This window comes from Larus michahellis, chromosome 4, assembly GCF_964199755.1.
Source record: "Larus michahellis chromosome 4, bLarMic1.1, whole genome shotgun sequence".
Lineage (NCBI taxonomy): Eukaryota > Metazoa > Chordata > Aves > Charadriiformes > Laridae > Larus > Larus michahellis.
In genome coordinates this window covers 30674515-30690528 of record NC_133899.1, presented here as the reverse complement: position 1 = coordinate 30690528, position 16014 = coordinate 30674515, and the positions used below count along the sequence as shown (strand labels likewise).

At 52.3% G+C, this 16014-nt stretch overlaps 2 protein-coding genes and 1 pseudogene across 3 annotated transcripts in view; all 3 read left to right on the top strand.

The window, feature by feature from the left end:
* ESR2 (estrogen receptor 2) overlaps positions 1–3184 on the top strand; it is a 37316-nt gene extending 34132 nt beyond the window's left edge. For both annotated transcript variants that reach the window (XM_074583758.1, XM_074583759.1), the window contains exon 9: positions 768–3184. In XM_074583758.1, coding sequence (XP_074439859.1) covers positions 768–957 — 190 coding nt within the window. In that variant the 3' untranslated portion in view covers positions 958–3184. The remainder of the gene's footprint in view (positions 1–767) is intronic.
* A 5269-nt stretch (positions 3185–8453) lies between these two features.
* LOC141743207 (inositol 1,4,5-trisphosphate receptor-interacting protein-like 1) lies at positions 8454–10033 on the top strand (annotated as a pseudogene).
* A 4146-nt stretch (positions 10034–14179) lies between these two features.
* Positions 14180–15684, top strand: LOC141743206 (inositol 1,4,5-trisphosphate receptor-interacting protein-like 1). The gene has a single exon (XM_074586934.1). It carries the CDS (start codon positions 14204–14206, stop codon positions 15671–15673), a length of 1470 nt encoding a protein of 489 aa, XP_074443035.1. The 5' UTR covers positions 14180–14203; the 3' UTR covers positions 15674–15684.
* The last annotated feature ends 330 nt before the right edge of the window (positions 15685–16014 follow it).

The window sequence follows — 16014 nt, the reverse complement described above, 5'->3', positions numbered from 1 at the left end:
TGTAGCAGGACCTCATTTTTCTGGAAGCATTGCCCCCTCCCAGTCCAGTCCACCAGGTCAGTTATGTGCTTGGCTGTCTGCTGCTATTTCCACTGCGGTAAATTTGGTGTTGAGCAAGCCCACTTAGATTTCAACCCCAAAACCTCGAGTGCATCTGACTTATACATATGTGCCACTGTAATGGCAATAGCCATCTCCTGTTAGTCCAAATCATGATATGGCCACTGAGCATCCAAGCTAACAAGGTGTCATTTTATCTTACTGCATAACAAAAAACCCAACTTTTAAAGTCCGTAGCCATCTGCAAGATGTGACACCGGACATCCAGAGAGGAAACAAACTGCTTGAAGGTAGCCAGGGTAGTTTGGTCTTCCTACTCAACCAGGCAGGAGATGTAGGTAGCCACTAGAGCTACATGTTGTAAAGTCAGCTTTTGTACGAAGCTGCATCATGTGGGCCTCCACTCTTGCAGCATCAGAGGTGTTTCTCTTTGTTTTCAATAGGGTTGGTACATCTGCATTATTTTCTGAAGTCAGTTTGTGAGGTGTAAAACAAGTCTTGGTTCTCTAAATAGTAAAACATTCAGCTTTAAAGTTTTGGGATGTTGTTACTGTTGATAGTGGTAAATAATCTCAAGGACTAGAGCAACTAAAGCCAGCCTCTTAACTCCTAATTAAAAAAAGGATTCTCTTGAAGCCATTAGCATGTTTTTCTTCTCTGCATTGTCAGACCCAGATCGTTGACTTATTTTCTGTTCTCCTTCACAGTAACAAGGGAATGGAGCATCTCCTGAGCATGAAGTGTAAAAATGTGGTCCCAGTGTATGACTTGCTGCTGGAGATGTTGAATGCGCACACTCTCCGAGGCCAAAGGAAGTCCCCGGTCACACATCCCGAATTTGGCCCATTAGAACAAATGGAGACTGGAGACAGTCTGCGAAACGGGGCAGCCCAGTAATTCTGTTGAGACCTGGAAATGTGAAGGTTGTTCAAAGCTGTGGGAGAAAACAAAACTACTGTGATGGGGCTGCTGAAGTGTGACCTAGTGCGAGCCCTCGTCTCTTCTAGATTTGCACGTCGGTATCTCGGGAAAGGCTTGTGGGATGCACACCTCTGTCCATGTTTCTGACACTGTAATAGCTGCACTTTTATAGTGCCTTTTCTGAGACTCTTCAAAAGCATCTTATGAAATTAAGCCTCAGAACAGTACTGCGAGATAGAGAATTACTGCCTCTCCTTTTTTAGAGGCAGGTGAACTGAGACAGAGGTTTAAAAGGCCTGGTTTAACATGACAGAAGTCAACTGTTTCAGGGCAGGAGTCAGCACCTAGGTCTCCATCTCCCAGACCAAGGCTTTCAAGCGCTGACTAGACATCTCCTCTTTCAGCGTCAGATTGTATGAAATGTCAAGCAGCATCGTTTGGGACAGATCCACTTACCTATGTGTGCTGGTCCCTGGGGAATACCTGCTTTGCAGCTGTTCTAAAGTGACGAGATATGTGCAGTGTAAAGGAGTTTCTTCTATTCTTAAATATGCAATGGCTGTAAGAGCCTTTATTTGAAGGCCATTCAGGACAGCTTCTAGGGCCGGTTCAGAGCTGCTTCAGAAAGGTTAAACCAAGCTTAAGTATGTATGGTGTGAGCCTGTTCTTAACACTCACATTATTATCTATGTATAATTCTTCAGTGCTTTAAACAATGACCAAAATGCCTAGATATTTCAGTCCATACTGACCTTTGAAATGTGTTTTGTCTGTGAGATTCAGATGTTGTTTTATATATTTATTAATGATGTTAAATCTATTCTAATATTTAGGTACAAGAGGTTGCTCTGTGAATGTTAACTGTTTGCATTTGTATATGAGCTGCTAATCGGGGCATGTGAAATCAGCTAGAAACAAACCATCTTCCCTCCCCTTTTGACTCGTGTGGAATTACGTCCTGCCCAGCCGAAACCTCTTGCAGCCGTCTTGCAGGGGGTGAGGCAGTGGCTGGGAACCTGAGCCGGGACCTGCTTTTGCGTGCTGCCCTCCGCTTTGCTGCTTGCTTGTTTTCAAAGCGCATGGCACCTTACGCTGTGGCTTTCATGTCTTGTATAGGATTCCTCAAAGAGCAGGGGGATGATGGTTCTGGCACTTCCTTTGTTTCGCGTGTGTGATGACTTGTTTGAGTTTCCCTGAAGATGCGAGTTTGAACCCCCCTGTTGTGCTGATTTCTGTGTGTGTTTAAGCTGCACTGAGAAAAAAAAACCCAGAGGAAACAGCTTGGCCGATGACCTCAGTGACAAGCAGGATGGCATCACTGCATCTGGCAACTGCCACTATCGCATTTTGATGTGAGCAGGAATCGCAATCACTCTAAATGGATATGTTTAAGTATAATACGTGTATGTTCTGGGCATTTCAGGTATGGTGAAATTAAATTGGCATCACACCAAAAGTCTATCTTGAGCCAGTAAGTTTTCTGAGTATGTCATTTGCATACTTTGAATATTAGTCAAACCTTTGATCTTGGTATTTTTTCAAAGCCAAGAACAATATTTTTTATAGGAGGAGCGTTAAGAGTTTTCAGTGAGTTACACAAATCTATTGTCTTGTTTTGATCTTGTACTATACCGGATGCTGCTGCTGGTCTAAATTTTTACTAGCTACCTTTTTATTGTTTTTAAGAAATTGTAATATAGCAGTACCCTTTAAATAAGTGTAATATTTACTACAAAAAAAGGGGGGAAAATGTGAATACAGTCTGGAATTCATTGGTACTTTCATTTTGGGGGAAGTCTTGGGCTTGATCACCTTCTGGCCTCAATGCCTGTTGTATTGTTCTTTTTTTTTAATTTTTCTTATCCTGTGTAATCTTTTTGTTTAATACAGTTTTTCGAAGAAATGTTTAAGTGGGTTTTTTGTTTGGTTGGTTTGTTTTAGAAGTGCTGAATTTATGTGCAACCTTGAAACAAGCCTCTTAAAAAGAAAATAGGAAAGTAGGTATAAAGCGTAAAATAAACTTCTAAATGTAAATTTGCTCTGGATTGACTTTGTAAAAGGGTGATGCTGCAGATTTGTGCCACGTGTTGTGATTCGTATTTGCTGTTACTAGCACAGTGCAACTAGGAAAATGATGTGATTTGTCAGATTTTTTTGTCTTGTTGAACATAATTTTATTAAAAGTTACTACTAGTGTTTTAAAATGGGCAAAAGCCAATAGCTGTCAACTCTCTGGATGAATGTAGCTGTGTTCATACTTGGATAAGGAGAAGGTGCAAATCCCTAAAACAGCACAGTTCATAAACACGGGAGCTGTGTGACAAAATGATTGGACAAGGGTGCCCTGGTCTCTTGAGAGAGGTGTTTGGTTTATCATGGCTCTGTATCCTACAGACTCTCTCAGATGCTGCATTCCTGGTGTGGAGCATGTCCATGTCCATGTCCCTGCCACGCCTGAGCAGAGCTGCCATGCTGCCTTTCAGTTTAGATATCGGGGGGGCTTTTCCAGTTTCAGCATGAATGACTCCAGTGCTGAGGAGCTGCAAGGGCTGTGAGGAGGTGAGGAGAGCAGGACCGATTTATGGCTTTCCTCCACTGCTTCTGCTGAGCTGGGACCTGGCCAGAAGTGGCTGTTTCTACTTGAAGAAATTACGCAGCAGTTGTGGGATGTTCGCAGAGGTGAGCGAGCTTGGTTCATGCAGGAGTGCCAGTTGCTATGGATTTCCAAAAAAAAAAAAAGCACAAAAAACACCCCAAAACCCCCCAACAAAAAACAAACAAGCAAGAGAGAGAGAGGGAGAGAAAGAAAGAAGCCCAGACTTCTCCTTCTGCGTGCTGTTAAAAACACGCTGAGTTTCTCCTCAAGTCTAGAACTAGAACCAAACCGTAAAACAACCTAATATTTTTAAAGAAAGAAATGTGTTAAGTCTTGGAGCATTTCAGGCAGGTGAAATGCTTTGTCCCCAGGAATGTGAGATCTTTTCCACACCTCCATCTTCTTGCAAATTACCCATTTTTAGTGCTGTCACATTGCCAGTCAGAGGGGAGAACAGGAGGAAAAGACGTGTTGGAACATTCTCCCTTGAGATAGTGCCGACAGGCTGGGTGCTTCTATAAGATGTGTAGCAAACTAAGACAGATAGCACTTAAAGATTTTTTTTAATAAATATATATACTCCCATAATAATAATATGTTAATTCCTTACTGACTGAATGACAGATATATACATGTATCACTGTGATGAAAGCAGAGCATCCTTTTAAGTGCTGGAACTTTTTCTTGTCCTCCTGATGGCCTGTGGAGTATGGAAGACATCTGCTGTACTTGCATCATTACAGTGGTTTAACAGAGCCTAAAAATGCAGTGAGCCCCGAGAAAGTTGCCTCTTGGTCCTGTTCGACTAGTGATCAGCCACAGCTGAGGTAAGAACATTTGTCTTGTTTGGACTTTATCATAGAATCATAGAATGATTTTGGTTGGAAGGGACCTTAAAGATCATCTGCTTCCAAACCCCGTGCCATGGGCAGGAACACCTTCCTGCTGATTGGGTTGCTCAAAGCCTCATCCAGCCTGGCCTTGAACACCTCCAGGGATGGGGCATCCACAGATTCCCTGGGCAACCTGTTCCAGTGCCTCACCACCCTCACAGAAAAAGCATTTCTTCCTGATATCTAATCTAAATCTGCCCTCTTTCAATTTCAGGCCGCTGCCCCATGTCCTGTCATAACACTTCCTGATAAAGAGTCCCTCCGCATCCTTCCTGTAGGCTCCTTTAGGTACTGGAAGGCTGCTATAAGGTCTCCTTGGAGCCTTCACTTCTCCAGGTTGAAAAACCCCACTCTCTCAGCCTGTCCTCATAGCATAGGTGCTCCAGCCCTTTGATCATCTTCGTGGCCCTCCGCTGGACCTGTTCCAACAGGTCCATGTCCTTCTTGTGTTGAGGACTCCAGAGCTGGATGCAGTACTCCAGGTGGGGTCTCACCAGAGCAGAGTAGAGGGGCAGAATCACCTCCCTCGACCTGCTGGCAACAGTTCTTTTGATGCGGCCCAGGATACGGTTGGCTTTCTGGGCTGCAAGTGCACGTTGCCTGGTCATGTTGAGCTTTTCATCCACCAACACCCCCAAGTCCTTCTCCTCAGGACTGCTCTCAAGCCATTCTCCGCCCAACCTGTATTTGTGCCTGGGATTGCCATGACCCAGGTGCAGGACCTTGCAGTTGGACTTGTTGAACTTCATGAGGTTCACACAGGCCCACCTCTCCAGCCTGTCCATGTCCCTCTGGATGGCATCCCTTCCCTCCAGCATGTCAACTGTGCCACACAGCTTGGTGTCATCTGCAAACTTGCTGAGGGTGCACTCAGTCCCACTGTCCATGTCACCGACAAAGATGTTAAACAGCACTGGTCCCAGTACTGACCCCTGAGGAATGCCACTCGTCACCAGCTTCCATGTGGACATTGAGCCCTTGACTGCAACCCTTTGAGTGCGGCCATCTAGCCAGTTCCTTGTCCACTGAGTGGTCCATCCATCAAATCCACGCTTTTCCAATTTAGAGACCAGGATGTCACCTGGGACAGTGTCAAACGCTTTGCATAAATCCAGGTAGATGACGTCGGTTGCTCTCCCCTTATCTACCAATGCTGTGGCAGCATCATAGAAGGCCACCAAATTTGTCAGGCACAATTTGCCTTTGGTGAAGCCCTGTTGGCTGTCACCAACCACCTCCTTATTTTCCATGTGCCTTAGCAGAGTTTCCAGGAGGATCTGCTCCATGATCTTGCCAGGCACAGAGGTGAGAGTGACCAGTCTGTTGTTCCCCTTTTTGAAAATGCGGCTTATGTTTCTCCTTTTCCAATCAGCGGGAACTTCACCAGACTGCCACGACTTTTCAAATATAGTGGAAAGCGACTTGGCGACTTCATCTGCCAGCTCCCTCAGGACCCATGGATGGATTTCCTCCGGTACCATGGACTTATGCACCTTCAGGTTCCTCAGATGGTCCCGAACCTGATCTTCTCCTACAGTGGGCGGTTCTTCATTCTCATAGACTGTGCCTTTGCATCCTGCAACTTGGGTGGTGTGACTGGAGCCCATGCCGGTGAAGACTGAGGCGAAAAGCTCATTCAGCACCTCAGCCTTCTCCATATCCTGGGTGACCAGGTCACCTGTCTCCTTCCTGAGAGGGCCCACGTCTTCCCTAGTCTTGCCTTTACCCCTGACGTACTTATAGAAGTTTTTCTTGTTATCCTTGATGCCCCTAGCCAGATTTCATTCTATCTGGGCTTTAGTTTGCCTAATCTGGTTCCTGGTCGCTCGGACAGTTTCTCTATACTCCATCCAGACAACCCGTCCTTGTTTCCACCCTCTGTAGGCCTCCTTTTTGCTTTTGAGCTTGTCCAGGAGCTCTTTGTTAATCCACGCAGGCCTCCTGGCATTTTTGCCTGACTTCTTCATTCCTGGGATACACCGCTCCTGAGCTCGGAGGAGGTGATCCTTGAATACTAACCAGCTCTCTTGGGCCCCTCTTCCCTCCAGTACTTTTTCCCACGTTACCCTGCCAAGCAGGTCCCTCAAGAGGCCAAAGTCTGCTCCCTTGAAGTCCAGGGTAGTGACCTTGCTGCATGCTCTCCTCACTGCCCAAAGGATCTTGAATTCCACCATTTCATGATCACTGCAGCCGAGGCTACCCTTGAGCTTGACACTCGGGACAAGGTCCAGCGTAGTTCCCCTCCTTGTTGGCTCCTCTACCATTTGAAGAAGAAGGTTGTCATCAACATATTCTGGATTTCTTGTGCCCCGCTGTGTTGTCCTTCCAACAGATATCAGGATGGTTGAAGTCCCCCATGAGGACCAGGGTCTGTGAATGCAATGCCGCTCCTATCCATCTATGGAGGGCCTCATCTGCTCTGTCGTCCTGGTCAGGTGGCCTGTAGCAGACCAAGGTGGCCATTTGACATGGGCCGAGAAGCTCCCTGGCAGCTCTGGCAGGGCAGGGACTAAGCAAGAGGCACCGCTGAGGTGCCTCCATGTGTTCACTGGGGTCCGGGTGGAGCATCTGCCCGTCCCAGACACTCCTCAGGGGCTTGGTGCCACAGAACGGAATGTGCTGGACATGCAGAAGCCGGTGCTGTATCAGCAGTGGGAGTTGCCCACGGGGAAATCTCCACCCACACCCCCAACATCACCCTTGGGAAACGTCTCCTTGGAAGCAGTGTCCTCTCGCTGTGGCACAGCCGGAACAGAAATCCTGCCATGGACAAGCCCCATCCCACCACCAGCATATACACCACCACCCACCCATCAGTGTCATGAAGGCACCGAGAGCACACCCACAACCACAAGTTCAGAGGCCAGCACCAAGGCAGCCGATTCCATCACTCAGGATGGGATCTCAAGGAGCAAGTAAAGCATCCACGAGGCCACAATGCCCCTTTTTATGTTTGCTAAGGGTTTGGGGCTGCTTCTGTGATGGTGTGGTCCCCGCCAGGGGCCAACCTGACCTTTACCTCCTATAACCCTCCCCAAGCGATAATCAACAATGGTGGTCACAACGGGTGCATCTAGTCGTGATGATGACATCCAGGACTCCAAGGTGGTTTTGGGGAGTCAGATAAAAACACAATAGCCAAAGGCGAACTTGAGCAATGCTGGCACAGTGGTCAATATGCAAATAGGGCTACAGGGCAACCATCTTACCCCCATAAATAGTCAACCCCCCAAGAGCCCTTTGAGCTCTCCTGCATGCCAGTATCTCCCCTTGAGTCGCGACGCCTCTCAAGATTACTTCTCGAGATGCAGAGATTCCTTGACACAACAGATCCTGGGTAAGTGACGAACAGCACGCTAAACTCTGAAATCTCAGCTAAGCGATACAAAGGATTGATTGGGAAGATACAGTCCTTTTGACATAAACCCTTGACCAGGTCTGGGACTGGATACAGCTGCCCCTGGACTCCTCTCTGAGAAGGAGTTTGGAAAGCAGGAGGGTCCTCTCTGAACCTCCTGATTCCACGGGAGGCTCTCCCTCACAGTTCTGACTGACCCTGCCCTCCATGCAGTAAATGACCGATTGCACTCGCCATCGAATCTTGTCGAAACACAGTCGCATTGACCATCAAACGCTGCCGCTGAGCCGGGGTGGGGGGTGCCCAAGGGCAGGGCTGGCTGCCGGCCTGTGATGCGCTCTGTCGCCTGGGACACCACAGGGGATGCGTCACAATGGGGGGCAGCTATAAAAGGCGCCAGCAGCAGCGCTGCCCCAGTACGGCCTGGGCTAGCGGTGAGTGGGCTGCCGGGGGGAGGCTGGGCTGGACCAGGGCCGGGGCAGAAATGCCAGCCCCCGCGGGGTGGGTTCTCACCCAGCATCGAGGGCCCAGCCACTGGCCCCTGGGCTGGGCACAGGCCTTGCTGCCTCCCCGCTGCCTCGTCCCCTCCCCTACCTGCCCCCAGCTCCCTGCGGCTCCCGTCCCCATTCCCCCTGACGCCAGCTCCCTCCCTCCCTCCCAGCCCCACTGAACCCCTTCTCTCCCTACTCCTACAGGCTATGGCTGCAATAAGGGTCCTCGCCTTGCTTGTGCTAAGCATCTTCCAGCTCCTGCCGATGGTCGGCGATGAGCAGGATGATGGCAAGCACGAGCGCGTGCAGCAGCGTGTGGAGCAGCTGAGCCTGGAGATGACTCGGCTGCTGCAGGAGCATGAGTGGAGCAGCTTTGGGAAGCCCTGGTCTTTGCTGCCTTGCAGCAGTGGCAGTTCTGGGCGATTGCTGGAGTCCCAGTCCTGCTCTTCAGGCTCTGCTGGTGGCTCCGGAAAAGGAGCCAACGGCCAGAGATCAGCCATGAAGAGGAGAGCTCCAGCAGCAGCACAGAGCTGGAGGAGGATGAAAGTGAAGAAGAAGATGCTGATGATTATCAGAGGTGTCTGCTGAATTCTATCACAAAGCGCATCCGATTGTCAGTGAAGAGCATGGCCTACAGGAGACAGGTGGTGGAAGAGCTGGCGAGCGACCTCCTCACTGTCTTACAAGAACGCTTGTCAAATAGTTTCTTCCCGGCGCTGCAGCCAGCCATCGGGGTGGGCAGCGCCTTTGAAGGTTGGAGTCCCGCTGGGCATGATGCTGTCTACCACCTGCTTGTGCCCATGAAGCCCCCCCGGGGGCACACCTTCCACCTGGAGCTGGGCGCTGCGGGGGAGATGCCGGCAAAGAACTGCGTTCGCGTGGAGCTGGAGTGCACCTGCACCAGGGACCATGGCATGGAGAACGTGCTGTGCTTCCTCCACCAACCTGAGGAGGGGCTAGGCAGAAATCAGGTTTTGAGCTTCCTAGGCATCCTCTGCACCGGCTCCTACCTAGATATCGAGAAGACTGCCCGCTGGTTCCAGAAGTTGGTGAGGTCAGCCTGGCGGGAGATGCCTCAGTCGCGTCTCTACACTATGAAGGTGCTGCCTTCCAGCCGCTCCTGCAAGCTGCAGCTGACAAACGCCTCCGGGAGATCCCTCTTCATTGAGATGATGTTTGGGGTGCAGCGAGGCGACTCGGACATCTTCCTGAGCAGCCAGACTGCAGAAGCCGCCTTCACCCCAAGCACCACGTGGGCAGAGACCTACGATGTGGCAGAGGCAAAGTTCTTCAGGCATGTGGCCAGGCAGGCCCCGCGTGACACCTCCCACCTCCAATGCCTGCAGCTCTGCGCTGGTAGCCTGGTGGGCACAGGCTTTTCCTCTGATGTCTTCAAAACGGTTGTGATGCACCTCCTGAACACCATACCCCCGTCAAGCTGGAGAAGGAGGGAATTCCTGATGCGGCTGCAGGATATCATGTGGTACCTGCACGGCTGCTTGGAGGAAAAACGCCTGCACCACTTCTTCTTTGGTAATGAGAACATGCCTGAGGACATCGTCTTGCCCGCAGCCTTCCAAGCGGCTGAGCCAATCAACCTCTTCCAGTGCCTGCTGCAGGATCCAGCTGCCCACGCCAAGGCACTGCATGACTTTGAGGAAGTGCAAGGTCGGCTCACAAGACTGGTCTTCTGCGGAGACTGAAAGAGGTCTTCCCGGACAGAGCTGGGTTTGTGTCCCCTTGACTGCCCGTGCATCTTTGAAGAGCATCCCTTCCTTCTAGGAGCTCTACTTTGCGCAAAGTTGACAATAAAGAGTGTGTTTGAACAAAAGCTGCATCTCTGAGTGAGTGCACATCAGTTTTTTGGGGAATGCGGGCACAGGGGGCTGAGTGCTGATGTGGTGGGCTCTGGTTTCACTGATTCTCTAGCTACGGCTCCCCATCCTGCCTGTGCTCCTGCACTGGGGCAATGGGAATAATTTGTCACCCTCCACAGCTGGGCACATTGCCTGGGTGGCTCCGCAGGGAGGGAGCCTGACGTGGCTTCCTTGGGGGCCATACACAAAGCAAGCCCTGGGAGCGCCATAGCATTGCCCTCGGGTGACCCCAGCGAGGTGGGAATGACGCGGGCCGAGTGGGGAGCCCTTTGCACGGGGGACGAGTGCCACGACGGCAGAGCGGGGCTCTGGCGGCTCTGGCTCCTGTACCAGCATGAGACTCATGCTCCACACCCTCTCGTCACCTCAAGCTTGGGTTCCCACCACTTTAACACGGGAGACTTAACACGTGCAGCAAGGTTAAAGAAAGCTTTTGAGATGCCTCCAATTCCAGGCATGCACTGGCGCAGTCCGTGCCACGTTTCTGAGAAGCAGTGGCCTGGCAGCAGCCATGGCGGCAGGAGAGCTGCACTCATCCCTGTCTTTGGGACACCTCTAGTGGAAATCCAAGGATGGTCTATGGGAGAAGATTTGGAAGATCTTTGATAGTTATCACGTCAAAAGAACTGCCCGTGTCTGAGTGCTAAAGAAGCCCAACGGGTGCCTGGTGCCCATCAGCCCAAGGGACGTGGCTTTTCCGGGCTCTGCGAGGGCCGTGCTGTTTTAAAACCAACTCTTGCCTTTTATCACAGCAGACCTAGTTGGGGCCAGCTCTGCTGTCTGTCTCTCCTGGCCCGGGGCTCTGAGCTTCTCCTCCGAGCCCAATCTGAGAGCAATGCCAGCTCCTCTCAGAAGCACCGCCCCAGGGTGTAGCGAGAGGTGCAGCGAGTCACTGAGTGTCTGCCCAAGCCTTCACTGCCCGTGTTACACTGCTGATGTGCCTTCTGGAGAAGTGGACACCTTCACAGCTGCCTTGGATCAACGAGCCACCCGAACTAGCACTCTGCGCTGTCACTGTGAAGCTTCATGCTGGAACTCAGTCGCGTTGGGGGCAAGATGTCCTGCAGACGGGGTTCGGCCACTGAAAGCCTGCCACAGCCCTTGACATACTGCTTCACAAGGGTCTCTGCACAGTTCCCTCTGCCGCCAGGAGATCTCAGGCTTGCAAGATAGCTCTGGGGGGTGTCTGAGGGCATTTCTGTGCCCCTGACACCCTTGGGCTGTGTGTGGGAGGGACTGGCAGGTCGGCAGGTCCTGAGGCAGTTGGGGGGTGCTGGCTGTCCCTGCAGCCCCTTCCAACCATGGGAGGGGTTTGGAAACCTTCACAACTGGCCTGTGCCAAGCCAGGAGAGAGGCTGGGATGCAAAGTACAGAAATTCAAGAGTAACGCTTTATTCATGCGCATGAGGTGTCCCGTTCAAATTGGCGCACCCTGAATGCGGTTTTACATGAGGTTCTTCTACCTCTCTCTACCATTCAGGTACAACATGATGTGGCCAATCCCTACTTAACACACGCATACTACAATTTTCAAAGCAGCTCTGATTCTGGGGCGTCGCCATCCATCTGCTTCTGTCTTGATCTGCACGACCCTGGGCTTGGTCTGGCTACAGCTCCTTCTCTCTGGTGCCAGGCAAGGGGAGGGTTTCACAGAGGTGGTAGAGGGGCTAGGATGCAGACATGATAGTCCGGGATTGGGGAATTCAGGGCATGGGAGTAACGGACAGGATCCAGGAAAAGTCAAGCCGGCAGAGTTGAGCCACCCACCCGCATTAGAACCTGTGCCACTAGGAAAGCACGCAAGGTATTAGCAATTGGAGATTCCTTACTGGGAGGCGCTGAAGCAGCTCTTTGCCGTCCAGACAATTTCTCCAGAGAAGTTTGCTGCCCACCAGGAGCTCACACTCGGGACGTCACTGAGAGGCTGCCAAGACCTGAACCCTGCAGGTTATCACCCACTCCTACTACACGATGTAGGGTCTGACGACACTGTGACGAGGCAACTTAGAACCATCCAAAGAGACTGTATGTTCCTTGGAGCAATGTTCAAAGGACGAGGAGCAGAGGTGGTGTTCTCCTCTCTCCTCCCAGTCAGAGGAAGGGGTTCAGGAAGGAGGAGGCAAATTGAACAGGTGAATGCCTGGCTGCACAGCTGCTGCTCAAGCTTCTGTGATTGTGGATCACAGAAAAAGCTGCTGGCTCCTGTGATCGTGGATCAATGTTGGAGAAGCTGGATCTGTTGGGACCTGATGGCATTCCCCTGACCTCATACTGCAGGGAAAAAGAGGGGAGAATGGGCGACACAGAAAGGAAAGGGAAATGCCCGCGCAGCAGCCCTCTGCCAACAGCAGCAGCGTGCTCCTCGCAATGGTCTCCCCAGCACAGCAGCCGGTGAAGACCGTGGCGGCTGCAAAGATGATTTTTGCACTGCTTTCCCTTCACACTGTCATGACTGTGGTGGTGATTTGACAAGGGCCAAGAAACTCCCTGGCAGCTCTGGCTGGGCAGGGACCAAGTGAGAGGAACCGCTGAGGTGTTTCCACGTGTTCACCGGGATCAAGGCAAAGCATCTGCCCATCCCAGACACTCCTTGGGGAGTTGGTGCCACAGAACAGAACGTGCTGTACATGGAGAAGCTGGAGAAGCATGGAGAAGCTGCAACCCCCAAAGAGGGAGTTGCTCGTTGGGAAATCTCCACCCGCACCCCCAACATCACCCTTGGGAAATGGCTCCTTGGAAGCAGTGTCCTCTCACCGTGGCACAGTTGGAACAGAGGTCCTGCTATCGACAGGCCCCATCCCACCACCAGGATATGCATCACCACCCACCCATCAGTGTCATGAAGGCACCGAGAGCACACCCACCATCGCAAGCTCAGAGGCCAGCACCAAGGCAGCCGATTCCATCACTCAGGATGGGATCTCAAGGAGCAAGTAAAGCATCCACAGGCCACAATGCCCCTTTTTATGTTTGCTAAGGGTTTGGGGCTGCTTCTGTGATGGTGTGGTCCCCGCCAGGCACCATCGTGACCTTTATAGCCCATAACCCTGCCCAAGCAATAACCACCTGTGGTGGTCACAATGGGTGCATCTGGTCATGATGGTGGCATCCGGGGCTCCAAGGTGGTTTTGGGGAGTCAGATAAAAACACAATAGCCAAGGACCAACTTAAGCAATGCTGGTACTCTGGTCAATATGCAAATAGGGCTACAGGGCAACCATCTTACCCCCATAAACAGTCAACCCCCCAAGAGCCTTTGTAATTCTCCTGCACGGCAGCATCTCCCCTTAAGTAGCAATGCCTCTCAAGATTACTTCTCGAGATGCAGAGATTCCTTGACACAACAGATCCTGGGTAAGTGACGAACAGCACGCTAAACTCTGAGATCTCAGCTAAGTGATACAAAGGATTGATTGGGAAGATACAGTCCTTTTGACATAAACCCTTGACCAGGTCTGGGACTGGATACAGCTGCCCCTGGACTCCTCTCTGAGAAGGAGTTTGGAAAGCAGGAGGGTCCTCTCTGAACCTCCTGATTCCACGGGAGGCTCTCCCTCACAGTTCTGACTGACCCTGCCCTCCATGCAGTAAATGACCGATTGCACCTCGCCATCGAATCTTGTCGAAACACAGTCGCATTGACCATCAAACGCTGCCGCTGAGCCGGGGTGGGGGGTGCCCAAGGGCAGGGCTGGCTGCCGGCCTGTGATGCGCTCTGTCGCCTGGGACACCACAGGGGATGCGTCACAATGGGGGGCAGCTATAAAAGGCGCCAGCAGCAGCGCTGCCCCAGTACGGCCTGGGCTAGCGGTGAGTGGGCTGGCGGGGGGAGGCTGGGCTGGACCAGGGCCGGGGCAGAAATGCCGGCCCCCGCGGGGTGGGTTCTCACCCAGCATCGAGGGCCCAGCCACTGGCCCCTGGGCTGGGCACAGGCCTTACTCCTACAGGCTATGGCTGCAATAAGGGTCCTCACCTTGCTTGTGCTAAGCATCTTCCGGCTCCTGCCAATGGTTGGCGATGAGCTGGACGAGGCCATGCGCGAGCATGTGCAGCAGCGTGTGGAGCATCTGATGGCTCAGATGACTTGGCTGCTGCAGGAGCTGGAGCAGAGGAGCCTGGAGCAGAGGAGCCAGAAGCCAGCCTTTGCCTGGGGAGGCCTCGTCTTTGCTGCCTTGCAGCAGTGGCAGTTCTGGGCGATTGCTGGAGTCCCAGTCCTGCTCTTCAGGCTCTGCTGGTGGCGCCGGAAAAGGAGGCGACAGCCAGAGATCGGCCATGAAGAGGAGAGCTCCAGCAGCAGCACAGAGCTGGAGGAGGATGAAAGTGAAGAAGAAGATGCTGATGATTATCAGAGGTGTCTGCTGAATTCTATCACAAAGCGCATCCGATTGTCAGTGAAGAGCATGGCCTACAGGAGACAGGTGGTGGAAGAGCTGGCGAGCGACCTCCTCACTGTCTTACAAGGACGCTTGTCAAATAGTTTCTTCCCGGCGCTGCAGCCAGCCATCGGGGTGGGCAGCGCCTTTGAAGGTTGGAGTCCCGCTGGGCATGATGCTGTCTACCACCTGCTTGTGCCCATGAAGCCCCCCCGGGGGCACACCTTCCACCTGGAGCTGGGCGCTGCGGGGGAGATGCCGGCAAAGAACTGCGTCCGCGTGGAGCTGGAGTGCACCTGCACCAGGGACCAAGGCATGGAGAACGTGCTGTGCTTCCTCCACCAACCTGAGGAGGGGCTAGGCAGAAATCAGGTTTTGAGCTTCCTAGGCATCCTCTGCACCGGCTCCTACCTAGATATCGAGAAGACTGCCCGCTGGTTCCAGAAGTTGGTGAGGTCAGCCTGGCGGGAGATGCCTCAGTCGCGTCTCTACACTATGAAGGTGCTGCCTTCCAGCCGCTCCTGCAAGCTGCAGCTGACAAACGCCTCCGGGAGATCCCTCTTCATTGAGATGATGTTTGGGGTGCAGCGAGGCGACTCGGACATCTTCCTGAGCAGCCAGACTGCAGAAGCCGCCTTCACCCCAAGCACCACGTGGGCAGAGACCTACGATGTGGCAGAGGCAAAGTTCTTCAGGCATGTGGCCAGGCAGGCCCCGCGTGACACCTCCCACCTCCAATGCCTGCAGCTCTGCGCTGGTAGCCTGGTGGGCACAGGCTTTTCCTCTGATGTCTTCAAAACGGTTGTGATGCACCTCCTGAACACCATACCCCCGTCAAGCTGGAGAAGGAGGGAATTCCTGATGCGGCTGCAGGATATCATGTGGTACCTGCATGGCTGCTTGGAGGAAAAACGCCTGCACCACTTCTTCTTTGGTAATGAGAACATGCCTGAGGACATCGTCTTGCCCGCAGCCTTCCAAGCGGCTGAGCCAATCAACCTCTTCCAGTGCCTGCTGCAGGATCCAGCTGCCCACGCCAAGGCACTGCATGACTTTGAGGAAGTGCAAGGTCGGCTCACAAGACTGGTCTTCTGCGGAGACTGAAAGAGGTCTTCCCGGACAGAGCTGGGTTTGTGTCCCCTTGACTGCCCGTGCATCTTTGAAGAGCATCCCTTCCTTCTAGGAGCTCTACTTTGCGCAAAGTTGACAATAAAGAGTGTGTTTGAACAAAAGCTGCATCTCTGAGTGAGTGCGCATCAGTTTTTTGGGGAATGTGGGCACAGGGGGCTGAGTGCTGATGTGGTGGGCTCTGGTTTCACTGATTCTCTAGCTACGGCTCCCCATCCTGCCTGTGCTCCTGCACTGGGGCAATGGGAATAATTTGTCACCCTCCACAGCTGGGCACATTGCCTGGGTGGCTCCGCAGGGAGGGAGCCTGACGTGGC